The 13,562-nt window shown below is 42.3% G+C and overlaps 1 protein-coding gene across 4 annotated transcripts in view; it reads left to right on the top strand.

Moving 5' to 3' along the window:
* tenm2 (teneurin transmembrane protein 2) overlaps positions 1-13,562 on the top strand; it is a 211,261-nt gene that overhangs the window by 50,922 nt on the left and 146,777 nt on the right. For all 4 annotated transcript variants that reach the window (XM_040015149.1, XM_040015147.1, XM_040015148.1 and 1 more), the window contains exon 2: positions 4,702-5,052. In XM_040015149.1, the coding sequence (XP_039871083.1) occupies positions 4,827-5,052 (226 nt within the window). In that variant the 5' untranslated portion in view covers positions 4,702-4,826. The remainder of the gene's footprint in view (positions 1-4,701; positions 5,053-13,562) is intronic.

Genomic DNA, 13,562 nt, shown 5'->3' with positions numbered 1-13,562 from the left:
AGAGCTAAGAACAACAGCAGCTATTTCTGGTGTCTTGTAAGAAGAAGTCAGCAGAGTGAACATGCCCTATTTGTAACCTCCTAGTTGGCTGCAGTAGGAGTCATCTGGTCAGGAAGCCTCCCACAGTGTGATGGCCCTAAACAGCATCTATACTAGCGCTCACACATCGCCTCCGTGCTTATTTGTATGATAAATGTGAGCAGTGGCTTGATGGAAGATTTGCAGCTAATTGTTTTCGGCGATCGTGCCAGTCTACCTGTAATCATCAGAAAACAGAGCAAAGGATTGAGGTCTGAGTCCGGTCAAATGTATCCAGCACGTTCCCAGAGCTGGATATCTCGGCAATGGTTTCCTGAGGCAGATTTGTGTCACGATGGAACAATACCTGTGGCAATTTCAAGGCACAAATGCACCAATTTGCCCACTGATTAGTAGGTCTTATTCACTTTAACCTCCCACCCCCATATTCTGCTAGTTTGATAGAATAGTTTGCGAGAAAACAGGAAGGGAGAATTGGGATTTGTTCATGACTTAATATGTCACGTGTTTCGATTGTGCCAGGTGAAGAAAATGAAGCCTCATTTTGATCCATAAGAACTGAATCTTCATTGTCTGTTACTTTGCTTTCCTTGATATTTGGTTTTTGTTCTTTAGGAGGTTGTTAAGGTTGAACACAAAACCGTCTTGTTTGATACTTGCTAATCCACTGATGTCATTAACATCCTATTAACTGGGTGTGATTTCTAGTTACAGTGGATTTACATTGTGCGCTCCATATTTCTTTTTTTCCCCCTTCAAAGCTGTTATTTGCAGAGAAAAGGCCATTATCTGCACCAAACTTCACCTCTGTAATTTCCAAAATGAATTCCCCGCCCTCCCTGTCATCTTCCAATTACATTTCTCATTCTGCCTGGATTTCATGGTCACTTCACGGTTGCATGCATGTCTCTTTTCTCCTTCATCTAACCACGCTTTCTTGCCTGTCAAGGAGACGCGGCTGTTTTGCAGGCTCGCGCACGTCTTTCTATAGTTTTGCATTTATGTGTGTGTTTGTCTGTCTGCTGAGTCTGTGTGGGTGTCTGCACATAAATATGCATGCACCTACGTGCTAGCGTACCATGGAGTTGTGGTATGCGAACAGTCAGAATGACAGTAAGTCATTGTACTTCTGATAAATGAGATGATCTGCCTCGTTGTGACGATCTGGGGGGTTGGACTGTTGTCGCTGGAGTAATTAACTAAGAAAAGTTTGCCTGTATGTGCTTCAGTGACCTTGAGGAAACACCTGGCTGGATGGGATGTGATTGATAATGTGTTCCAGATCTCAAGGTTGTTTCCCTTAGCTTCCTCCAGTCTATCCATCAGCCCGCTATTGTGTGTCTTCTCTTCTGCTTCTACTATTTTTTTCCATTAAAAAGTAAAATCACAAAATCCAGTTTATGACATCACAACTCAGTGTGTAAGGCTCACACCTAAAGCTTAGACCTTTGGATGACTAAAGGGAAATTTTCCACTTATGACAGATGAGTGTTCATATTCGCAGTTTATTCTGTACAGTGAAGCTCAACTGTACAGACAGTACAGTCTGCATCATTAGTGTAATTCTGTTTTCTCAGCCGATTTGACATCCAAGTTTTCATCTGATGTAAAGTGACCAACTTTTGCCTATATTTTTGGCTCAGTATATGCTGGTAGACCAGCTTTAATGTGCCATTGCACTGGCTCAGAAACTCTACAGTACACCACAGATATTCCCTCATTTGACGTTTTTAACGATGGCATCGGACAGAGCTGTCAGTCCGGAATCTACCATACTCGATCAAGTTTAGAGCTGTGCGACTGCAAAGGCCATGGCATATGATTCACATCCGTTTTATACATTTCAAACCATTCAGTGACCCGTCATGCCCTATAGATGGTGGCATTGTCACCCTGAAAGAGACCACTCCCGTGAGGATAGAAATGTGAAGGGGTGGGATAAATCTGATCGCACAGAGTACCGCTGTATTCGTTTGTGGTCACATGTCTGTCAAGTAGACCTAAACCATTCCAGCAGAATGCCCAGGAGCATACACAAGAGCTCTTCACTGTAAAGATCAATGGGGTCCTTTTCTGGTTTTGTTTTTTCCTTTAATTTGTCACCCACCTGTGCACACCCACAGCTCCACACGGAGACTCGTTTGGCCATTATTTCTTTAACCCCAGTCTGAATGTCCCCACATTTTCTGAGCCAGTATCACTCTCTATTTCCTCGCCCTCCATTCAAGGTACAAACACATTAAGGTCGAACTCCTAATAGCCTGTGTGATGGATGCCCAAGCATAATGAGCTCTTTATGAGACTTAATACCTACTGTTAATCAATGGACATAGCAGGGCACTTTTCAATACTACCTTCTAAGCATTTTAAAATGAGCCCTCATTGAATAGATTGACTCACATTCTGTATACTTGTCTCTCCTTCTCCTCTCTCTTCTAATTCTTCCTCTGCTCCTGCATGTAATTAATTACATCACATATTCAAAAAAGAAATGATGCCTGTCCTTTAGAGATGCCCTTGTCTGCTCTCATATTGATAAAAACTATTAAGACTGAACAGTATTTTTGGTGCAAATGCAATGCAACGCTGTAATTCTGTGGGTGGATCGGACTTTTTTCAGCCTCAAGTAATGGAACCATGGGTTCATTACCATAAATATCCCATAGTAGCTATAGCTGGAGGAAGTGTGCCTGTCAATTACAGCTGGCTGTTTGGTTGTTGTCATATCGTTGTACTTTGATCCTTGGACGCCAGCGTAATGCATTCCTCAAGGCTGCAAAACTTGCATCAAGCTTTATTAGCGTCATTATCGTATCATAGACGCAGTGTCATAATACAAATGTTTAGTTGCCTTACAGGCTGTTTTACAGTTTATGTCAAGTTTAGGAGACTCTGTTGTCTCAGGTATCGCTGGACTGAATATGTGTGTTAGCGATGTTCTGTTTGCGTGTATCTGTGTTTGGGTGTGTTTGATTATCCCTCAAAGCCTCTAAGGGAGCCGGATTCATTCCCACTCTGATAATGAGGGAGAGACTAGCAATGCCCTCAAGTCATTTCTCCTCTTCTTCCATCCTTCCTGTTGCTTTTCTTTCTTTCTTTCTTTCTTGCCTTTTGCATCTTCTTTTATTATTATTTCTTTTTAGTCTCGATAATGCACCTGCACTTGTCCACTTTCGTTGTGTGCATACCTCCGCCAGCATTGGTTTAGGATGACCGCATTTGAGTCCCTCTCTGTTCTAATAGATTTAAATGCCGTCTGACCATTTTTCATCAGCGCGGTCAATGGCTGACTGTCTCTGTGGACCACAGTGCTAACAGCTCTGTTTCGCCCTGCAAAGCGTAAGCGCAACAGGGATGCTCTGAAAAAAGGAAGGGAAGCAAATTAGAGGAGCCACCTTAGACTGAAGGAAAACATCTGCACCAAATAATTCTCTTTAGTGATGGATTGCACATTTTTTCATTCAGTTAATATTTAAGTTTAATAAAAAAGACTGGAAATTTATATTGTCTGATTCATCGCTTTCCTAAAGTGCAATAAACTATATATTTAAGGACTTGGGAGTTTTTAATAGCAGAGGTTGGCAGCATTCACTCCTGTGCAGTAATAAAGGAATTAGTGTGTATTTATAAAGGTAATATACAGTTTTACTAAATGTACCCACCTAAAGAACTAAAAGGGAGCTTTGTGTATGTGAGCGAGGGCGAGCATGCACCAGGAAGATTATGTGATATGCCTCCATATGTTCAATGTGCACCACGTGAACACGTTTTAGATGAAAACAAAACAAAATGTGAAATGCGAGCTTTGACTGTAGGATACATAATAATACATCTCAGTGAACAAAACCAGTTTATGTACATTAATAAAAGCAAAGCTTAGCTGTGCACAATTTCACTGGGATACCTGTGTATGGGAAATTACTAGTGCATGAAAGAGAAGGAAATTCCTTGGTGCGCAGCTCCACGAGCTGGCAGTGCTCCCTTGGTCTGGTTATGATGAGCCAGGCTCAGAAGAGTTGTGTGTGTGTGTGTGTGTGTGTGTGTGTGTGTGTGTGTGTGTGTGTGTGTGTGTGTGTGTGTGTGTGTGTGTGTGTGTGTGTGTGTGTGTGTGTGTACAGGTTGAAGAAAAAGCGGTTTGTTTTCCTTGCGGAGTTGAGAACTTGCCTTGTTGCTCTTGCTGCTTGCTCGGTAAAGTTTGCTGGAAGACTTTGTGTTGTGGCTGCTGTTACTAATTAAAAGAGAACCATCAAAGACATGAGAGGGGTCAGAGAGTAAAAGTAGAAAGGAAGAGAAACAATGGGGACTTGGGGGTTTTATTGCCCTGCTATCAAGTTACAGTTGCAGTAAGTGACTGGAGGAGCGGTGTGACTCTTTCCTTTTTAGTTCACCTTAATCACACAAATTAACAAGTTAATCTGTGGAAATCCTAATGGTACCTACAATAGCCTTACTTATCCTGCATCAATACTCTAATGTGTTTTATATTTGCCTGGCTACTCATGTCCACTCATGCTGTTTGCTCCTGTCTTACTTTGTCTGTATATTCTGCTGGGAGTGCGAGGCGAGAGTGAGTCACAGCAGTGCATCCATTAATTTCAGACCAACCTTTCTCTGTCTTTTCCCATCTCTCCATCTCTTCCTCTTCCTGTCTCTGTTTTCCAGGTGACTGAAGTGGAGACTGACATTAGGGAGGCCCTTAGGAGAGCCCTTCCTCTCCCGTCACTGCCTTCTCCTCCGTCTACTCTGTCTTCTTCTCGCTGCATTCAACCCCCCCACACAACATCAGCATGGATCTGAAGGACCGCAGAAATCGCTCACTGACCAGGGGCCGCTGCTCCAAAGACTCCCAGTATAACACCTCCTCCCTGGACACCGATGAGTGTCGTGTGCCTACCCAGAAGTCCTACAGCTCGAGTGAAACACTCAAGGCCTTCGACCATGAGCAGAGGCTGCACTACGGCGGGTGTGTGACGGACCTGGTTCACCATGAAGCTGATGAGTATTCTAGGCAAGGTCAGTTTGCCCTAAAATCCCCTGTACATATATATATATTTATGCACCCACTCTATGCTGGACTCAAGACATTACTGAGAAAATCACGTTACCTTTATGACCTCAAAGGACATCTGTTTTGGGAAACACACTTATTTGCTTTTTTGCTTATTTGCCCAAAGGTTAGAAATCCACCTAACGAGACCTAAGAGGCTTATTTATGTATTCAGATAAAAATAATGATATAAAAATAACATGCTGTCGGTTAAGAAGGTGTATTGAATTATGTCTTATTTTTGCACATTGCATATACACTGAGCAAATGCAACACAATAAACAGCTATAGCAGGGCTGTCAAACATAAGGCCCGGGACCAGAATCGGCCTCACAAAGACTCCAATCAGGCCCACTGGTTTACAGCTTTTCCACTCAATAAAGGACCCTCCTCAATTGCCATTCATACTACACTAAAGTAATCAAGTGAGGAATGATGAACTAACAGAACTTTTTCTGTAATTTTACACATTTATAATGGTCACTGGTCCGGCCTACTTAACATCAAAGCCGTATGTAGCCCATGATGTAAAATGAGTTTGACATTTCTGTGATATAGCATCTCTCTGTTTTTCTATTTGTACCTTCGTTGCCTTAAATATTTTAGGGCAATGAAGCAAAGGTTCAGATTCATTCAGCAAAAGAGCAATAACACATTTCCCAAAGTGTCATATGATTTTTTGGAATAATAATTTTCATTATGCATAATTTACCTGCATAAAATACAGCTTTGTATTGAGCATAAAAGAGAGTTTGGGTTTTTTTTGCAGGCAATATGCATCCAGGGTAATAGGAGATGACGACTACTAATTGAGATTAAAAAGCGAAACTCAAAGCTCTTGGGGGTAACATTTCCCTGTCAAAATCTGAACAATTATTTCTGATGCCTGTGTAACTCCAGTATTGTTCTGTCCAGCACAGGTGGGTGAGCCTAGCGCAGTCATAGACTTCAAAAGCCTTTCCACTCCTTTTCTGTGATCCAGCATTACGTAAAAAAAAAATTCTATCACATTGTGAACGGCCACGTTGTTGCATGTGAAAAAGGCTTCCAGCTGTACGTTACTTTTAGCCACTATGCGTTTCTTGCTTCTGTTAGCAAGCTGTTAATGTAATCAGATCCTGCACTTTGCGGAGGAGGACCAAAGCAGACCTTTAACACTGGCAAGGCTGTCATAATGAACTTCTGTATCCCCCGGTGAGCAAGCTAGCCGATAGGCCGATAGGTCATTTTTAAAGGGGTGGGTCAGCCTTCGTAGCCCATGTCTTTAAACTGTGTGTGTATGTGTATGTGTGGATTTGTGTGTGCGTGTGTACGTGTATTGCAGGGGGACATGAAACAGGCAGTATTGATCCTTGGCTAGTGAAAGGAGTCAGACTCAATGGGATTGATCTCTACTAAGCTCTGTTTTCTCTGCATGGACACAGACAGAGGAGGAAGCCAGCTCAGAGTAATACAACACTACAATGCCTACGATAGATAAAAAACAAAATCCCCCCCACCTCCGTCAAACAAATGCATAACTAAATGTGTATAGTATGTTGAAGAATCCTTGGTGGTTTTTTGCAAATAGAATATCGTCATTAAAGCTTTAAAGAAAAGGTGTAAAGCTACGGTAGCAGCTTCTAACTGCATGTGGTCTCAAGAAATTTGAGAAATGGATCAATCGGGCAGTAGTTTAAAGAAGAAAATGTGCAATGGCACACTCACAGGGGAGAAAGGTTTTGGAAGAAAGGAATACAACAGAAGAACATACTTCTTCTGAGGCAAAGGTAACAGCAGAAAATGGAGGATTGATTGGCAGAATGGATGAAAGACTGGAAGCAGTGGTGTGTGTAGATTCAGACACACTCCAATGCTGCACTGAGCTGACCTCACACCAGGCAATAGCTGGTCGATACCAAAGTCCTCTCAGCCTATCGGCTCCCTCGAAAGCCCAGAGCCGCAGATGCATCGTGGGAAGTGTGGCCACAGGAGACCAACAGTGTTGCAGCACCATATGGACTGTGACACTACGGGAGGAGGCATGGTGCTGGAAGGATGGAGAAAGAGAAGGAGTTGAGTGTGAGAAAGATAGAGCGAAAGAAGCAGCAGACAGAGTTTCCATGATCCTCCAACTAGATATTTTTATAACTAGTATGTGAGATAACGAGGGATGGAAACGATGTGTTCATATTTTGTCGTTATCGAGTACTTTAGCGGTAAGATAGAAAGAAGCGAGATACTTTATTTTCCTTACAGATAGTAGCTGGTAGACGGATTTCAGAATATTGACTTTTTGTTCTATTGATTTTCTAAAAAGAAAAAAACCTAAATAAACCCAAGGAGGAACAGTTTGATATCTGAAACTGATTTGTAGTATTATTGATTAATAGCTGATAAAACCACACGAAAAATACGATCAGCTGTGATCGAGTAGGTAAGCCATCCTGGCATTTTTCTATTTTGTGTTGTCAAGACGTTCTGAGGTCATCTAAAGATTTTCTCACATTTTTATTTTGCTTTAATGGTTCTGTGTAACACAAACCAATTTGCAGTTCTGTCGTGTGCTAATGCATATTGACTCACCCTTACAGCTGTCATTAGAGTCATGTGTAAGAAAGCAAAGCTTGAGTCGAGCACAGGTGGGAATAGAGCACCCACTGAGCTCAGATGTGCATGTGATATGATTTAAGTTTTTTGAATATATACCAGTAGTTTAAAGGTAAATGCAGACTCAGTTTATATTGTCTTGTAGAATAACTAATAATCAAATGATGGTTTTTACTGTCTTGTTCCTTTACATGTAAATGAATACATGGAAATACTGTATATATGGAAAAAACAGAGTTTTCACAATTATAAGAAGCTTTAAAGTCTATATTTGGTATAACCACCTTTATTCTTCAAAATAGCCTGAACTTTCTCAGGCAAGATTTCTTGTAGATTTTTGTAAGAAGTATTCATGAATGGATTTGGATTTTAGCTGCCTTTTGTTCCAATCCCTCTCATGATGATCCCTTACTGCTTCAATAATATTGATAATGTTCAATAATGAGGTCTGGGGTCTGGGGAGGTCAGTCCATGACTGTTAGTGTTCCACTGGGTGTTTTTCTAGCCAGACATGCTTATACTCAATTGGCAGTGTGTTTGGGATCTTGGCCATGCTGAAAAATAAAGCCATCACCAATCAGAGGCTTTCCAGATGCTACTGCATGGTGGATCAATATCTGATGGTACTTTTCTGCTTTCATAATTTTATCAGTTTTGACAAGATCCTGAACACTTGAGGCTTGAATGCAGCCTCAAACCATAATGGATCTCCTGACCTGCTCTGTACACACTGAGAATAATTTGAAGCATAAATTTCTCATTCAGATGCATCATTCCATGAGACCTGTTGTCACTGGTTTTCAGTTCTCGTGTAATTTAGCATACCTTTAGCATATTTATAATAGCGGAGTCATCTTAGGCCAAGCATTACATTGATCAGATGAAGATTGGATGGTTCTCTTGGGTCCTGCATCAGATCTTTGCACAATTTCTCTGTACTTCAGATACAGCGCATCCACTGTAGACAGTGTTTTAGGCCTGACACTTCTTTTGTCCTCTGCTTGTCAAGTTTCTTTAAGCACACACTGTACATCATGCCAAGATTTCACCTAATTAAAAATGTTATTATATGTCTTCAAAAATTTGTTATATTAGTTCAATATAACAATTTTTCATCATTTCAGATGAAAAGGTACAAGAACTGGACTGCAAATGAGTGAAAAGCAGCCAGTGTCCAAATAAAAAAATTCAAACAACTTGAAAGATTTTCAGGAGCAGTTCATGACTTTTGCTCAGCACTGTAAATTAAACTAAAAGCAGCATCTAATTTTGGAAGCATATTTGCAGTGTGCTTTGGAATTCAGCAATGATGAGATTTTTCTCTGGATTTTGTAGTATTAGTTTTTTTTAAAGGATAAGATAGTCAAAGGAGCTTGCAAAGAAAAGCGTCTGGACTTCTTTAAGTTACTTGAAGACGTTTCACCTCTCATCCGAGAAGCTTCTTCAGTTCTAAGGTCAAATGGTGGAGAGTCCCAGATTTAAACCTAGTGGGACAAAAGGACCCCCTGATGACCCTCTAGTCGCCTGAGCCAAGGTGTGAAACTGGGTGTGGGTCCCAATCAGCCAGAGTTTCAGGTGAGCTCATTGTGAAACCTGGCCCCACCTTATCATGCGAATTCCTGAGGTCAGATGGCCCAGGATGTGAGTGGGCGTTAAGGCGTCTGGGGAGGGAACTCAAAACTGGATTATAGATGGCAGACAGTTGGTGTTGTAAACCACCGCCTCTGTTCAAAGATGGTCACTCACAGTGGACATAGATGGCTTCTTTCACTCCTCTTTCAAACCATCTGTCCTCTCTGTCCAAAATGTGAACATTGGCATCCTCGAAAGAGTGACCTTTGTCCTTAAGATGCAGATGGACTGCTAAGTCTTGTCCTGTGGAGGTGGCTCTTCTATGTTGTGCCATGCGCTTGTGAAGTGGCTGTTTGGTCTGTGGCTGTGATGAGGTCTGTGGCTGTGATGAGGTCCACTATGGACTCCCCAGACGCCTTAACGCCCACTCACATCCTGGGCCATCTGACCTCAGGAATTCGCATGATAAGGTGGGGCCAGGTTTCACAATGAGCTCACCCAAAACTCTGGCTGATTGGGACCCACACCCAGTTTCACACCTTGGCTCAGGCGATTAGAGGGTCATCAGGGGGTCCTTTTGTCCCTCTGTGGGGGGATACTCCCACTAGGTTTAAATCTGGGACTCTCCACCATTTGACCTTAGAACTGAAGAAGCTTCTCGGATGAGAGGTGAAACGTCTTCAAGTAACTTAAAGAAGTCCAGACGCTTTTCTTTGCAAGCTCCTTTGACTACGATGACCTGGATGACTGAGAACCTTCACAGACGTAGTATAAAATACATCTGCATACATATCAAATGAAAAATTTATCACAAAAGGTCATCTGCTTTCTGCATTTCACATTAATGTTTGAACTGTACAGCATGTTGAGTTGTGTTCACTGACTGCTGTTTCCTATAATTAAAGAAATAACTCAACGATATTGAGAGATTATCGCCTCATGTGACTTGCAAGGTATCATTCATTTGAAATAGCAACAGAACAAAATGACCTCTGCCTTGCTAAGAGGTAATCAGTCAGCTAACGTTCATTCATGGGCGGCTGAATGAAGCATTTAGGAATTTGGTCTGTTTATCTGGTTGAAAGATGAATTGTGCAATATGTTCCTGCATGTGGCTGAAATCCTTGATTTTTTTCTGGGTTTTTTGATCCTATGTCAGTCCAAACATACTGCAGATTTGTGCAGCCCTTTTTCATTTCAGTTTATTTCTAGTGTTTGAAAACTAGCTGTCTGAAATGGCTCTTTGGAGATCCTGATAAAGCGGGCTCAGTTGTGTCTTCCAACAGACCCCCCACTTTCATTGGATATCAACTCCACTGTTTCCCCATTACACACTTATTACCTAGTCTGCTTGGATAAGCACAGCCAAATAACACAGTCTTTTTCTCAACATAACATGCAGCAGCCTGGAAAGCTCATTACAAGTGTTCACTATTTAACACCACAAAGCCATGCATTTGAAAACACGAGTGATCCCAATAAGGCGCAAATCTGACTCCCATAAAAGCCGAATACGAGAGACGCATTGGCTGGATTTATTTTATACATAAACCTGTGACAAGTTTCATTTCCCTGTCTTGTTTTTTTCAGCTGGTTTGTTAGCAGTTTGAATCGCTTCCAAATTGAACCCACGATAGATATAAAAATATGACAAAAGTGTAAAACATCACTCTGAGCGATGTGCAGAGGCACACTTCCCCATACTCTCCTACTGCACTTTCTCTTTGTTGTATTCACCTCACTGTCTCTCTGATCTTTCAACTCATAGTACATCTCTTTGTCTCTCTCCAAGTCCTTTCCGCGGCTCCTATTTAGCGCATCCCAGGGGTGTGTCATCCCTGCAGGTCCACCTCGAGACAGCAGGCATTATCACAGCCACTGCAGTCTCTAGAAGCTGTGGCCTTTCCTTTCAGATGGATCTAAATGGGCCCTTCTACATTCTCTTCTGCTGTTTTACCCCCAGGGCTTGAAATCAGTGTCACAGAGAGAATCCACCACCCACCTATCTACCTCACTGCCTGGACAACACTCAACATCATCTACTGTCCCTTCTCAATTGTGTATCTGTTGCTCTCTCTTTCTGTCTCTCACTTTTTTTCTCACTTTCTTTGATGTCCTTCTTTGCTTTTCTGTCACACCTTTCATGTCTGCTCTTTCACTCACATTCACTTTCTCCCCATTTCTTTCACCCTTGCTGGCCCTGTATTGTTGCTTTAGTGGTCATATCACACCTTTGTGTTATGTTCAGGCCCCCTCTATGGATTTGAGACCAAGCTCATGGGGTGTGACTTCATTTTAGACTGCACACAGGCTTTGCCAGCTATGTGGGTTCTATAGGTCTGGCCTCTCGTTTTCAGAGATATGGTCAAATGTGCACGCGTGTGCCTATATTACCAGAATGAGGCCACTGAAATCTGAAGAGCTGCACTATATATCCTGTGTGGCCATTTTTCCCTCATTTTGCATTCCCTTTTGTCCATTGACTTTGATTTGATAAATCACTACAGTGGCCAAGGAATGCCTTGTCCAAAAACTCTGGCCAAACTCTGCCACTCGTATCCTGGCACGATTACCTCCGCTGTCTGTATTCAAGACCGAATGGCAAGGAAAACCCACTGTGAGGTGGCTGGGAAGAAGCTTTATGCTAGAGAGGCTTCTTTTGTTTTCTCTGTCCTCTCCATTCTTTGGGGAGACTTCCAAATATCTGTGAGAAAAGCAGCAGCAGCAACCTCTCATAATATGTCCTCTTCAGCAGGATTCAGGGACTCACCCTAACCCTCTGGAGAGTGCAGCCTTCTGTGTGACTGTGTTTGCAGAATCCTCCATGAAAAGATCAAAGGAACCTGTGTAAAGTCTTACGTGATGAAAGTGTGACTATTTCAAATCCCTCCTCGGCTTAGGTGTGTATTTACTCGGCCATACAAACATCCCCTAAAGGCCTCTTTCCATTCAGAGTGAGCTGTCCACCGATTTTAGCAGTGTCAAACTCATGATGGGCATTGCTGTTGGAACTCAGCCCCCAACGATTTGTTGCAGATCCACATTTGGACCCAAATTATATATTTTTTTCATTTTCCTACTTGCCATGTTCAGGCCCTAAATACTAATTCAACTTTAAGAAGTTCCCTCTACAGTGACAAACTAGTTTATAGCACCCTCAGTGGCTTGTGAACATGTTTAGCTGCACAGTAGTAGCATTTCCCTTTCAGATAAACATCCCGTGGGTACACGGTTGAAGAAGCAATATATTTGTCTCTTCCATCTGATGTGTGATTACAAGTAGAGGTGCCTCTAGTCCTTAAAGCAAGGCTTCCAACAACTTTCAACTGTGATCCCCAGTAGGAAGCCAGTCGGTGTTCTCATTTATGATGCTTTACTCCTTTGTCTTCTTCTTGGCTGTGACTCTTACACAGTGGTGATTTGAATTAGGGTAGCAGATTGTACCTACCACATATTCCTTACTTAGTGGTGCTTATCACTTGCAGCAGTCGGTGGCACCATGCCTCTCAGAAGGAATGCCCATTTGTTTGTGGTCCCTTCGTGGACCAATAGCATAGCTGTTCTGCACCGGGGACACAGAAGAGTAAAAAAAATAGTGTAAACAAGTACGAATTTCCACAAAATTAAAGTAAAGCAAAATAGAGAATGTAAGTTTTGTATTCTTCTTTGTGTATATTCATGCACACATGCTTGTCTGTGTGTTCGTGCATTCCACCGAGTTACTGTCAACCTGTACTGCTGATGATCAAAGAGAGAACAAAGCAGCTGCATGCTATTAAAAATAAATGGCGGTGAGATTAAATACAATCCCTCCCCTCTTCTTCCGATCCCTCTTTATCTTTGTCTTCTCCCTGGCATTCTGTGCCTCTGCCAGCTGCTGACACTCAAAAGCATCCCGTAGCTGCAGCAATAGAGCAGCAGAGTTGCTGAAGAATATCCTGGGGCCGACTCCACTCCACTCCTCCGATCCTCAATGCGCCCCACTCACCCCATCCCCACATTCGCTCTTTTAGACAGGAAACTGCTCATCTGGGTTTGTATATGTGGCCCCTAAACATGCAAGGATGTCTTTAAAGGGGTTTACAACTCAAAGTAGCATCTGGTCCAGCATTTGGCACACAGACTTGCGTATATATTAAAGGGATCTGGTTTAAACACTTAATTTAGTTATTTTCCCCGCATTACGAATTTGTGCACATAAACCGTGTTTGTGAAAGATTGAAAGGGATTATGAGTTGTTTTGGGAGTAAGTGCGGGCCTGTCAGAACCCGATGTGCCCTTGGAATTCACTCTTCGACATCATCTACACAAAACC

Source organism: Simochromis diagramma, unplaced genomic scaffold (genome assembly GCF_900408965.1).
Source record: "Simochromis diagramma unplaced genomic scaffold, fSimDia1.1 OVJJ01000685.1, whole genome shotgun sequence".
NCBI classification, from domain to species: Eukaryota; Metazoa; Chordata; class Actinopteri; order Cichliformes; family Cichlidae; genus Simochromis; species Simochromis diagramma.
This window is presented reverse-complemented; position numbering and strand designations above follow the sequence as displayed.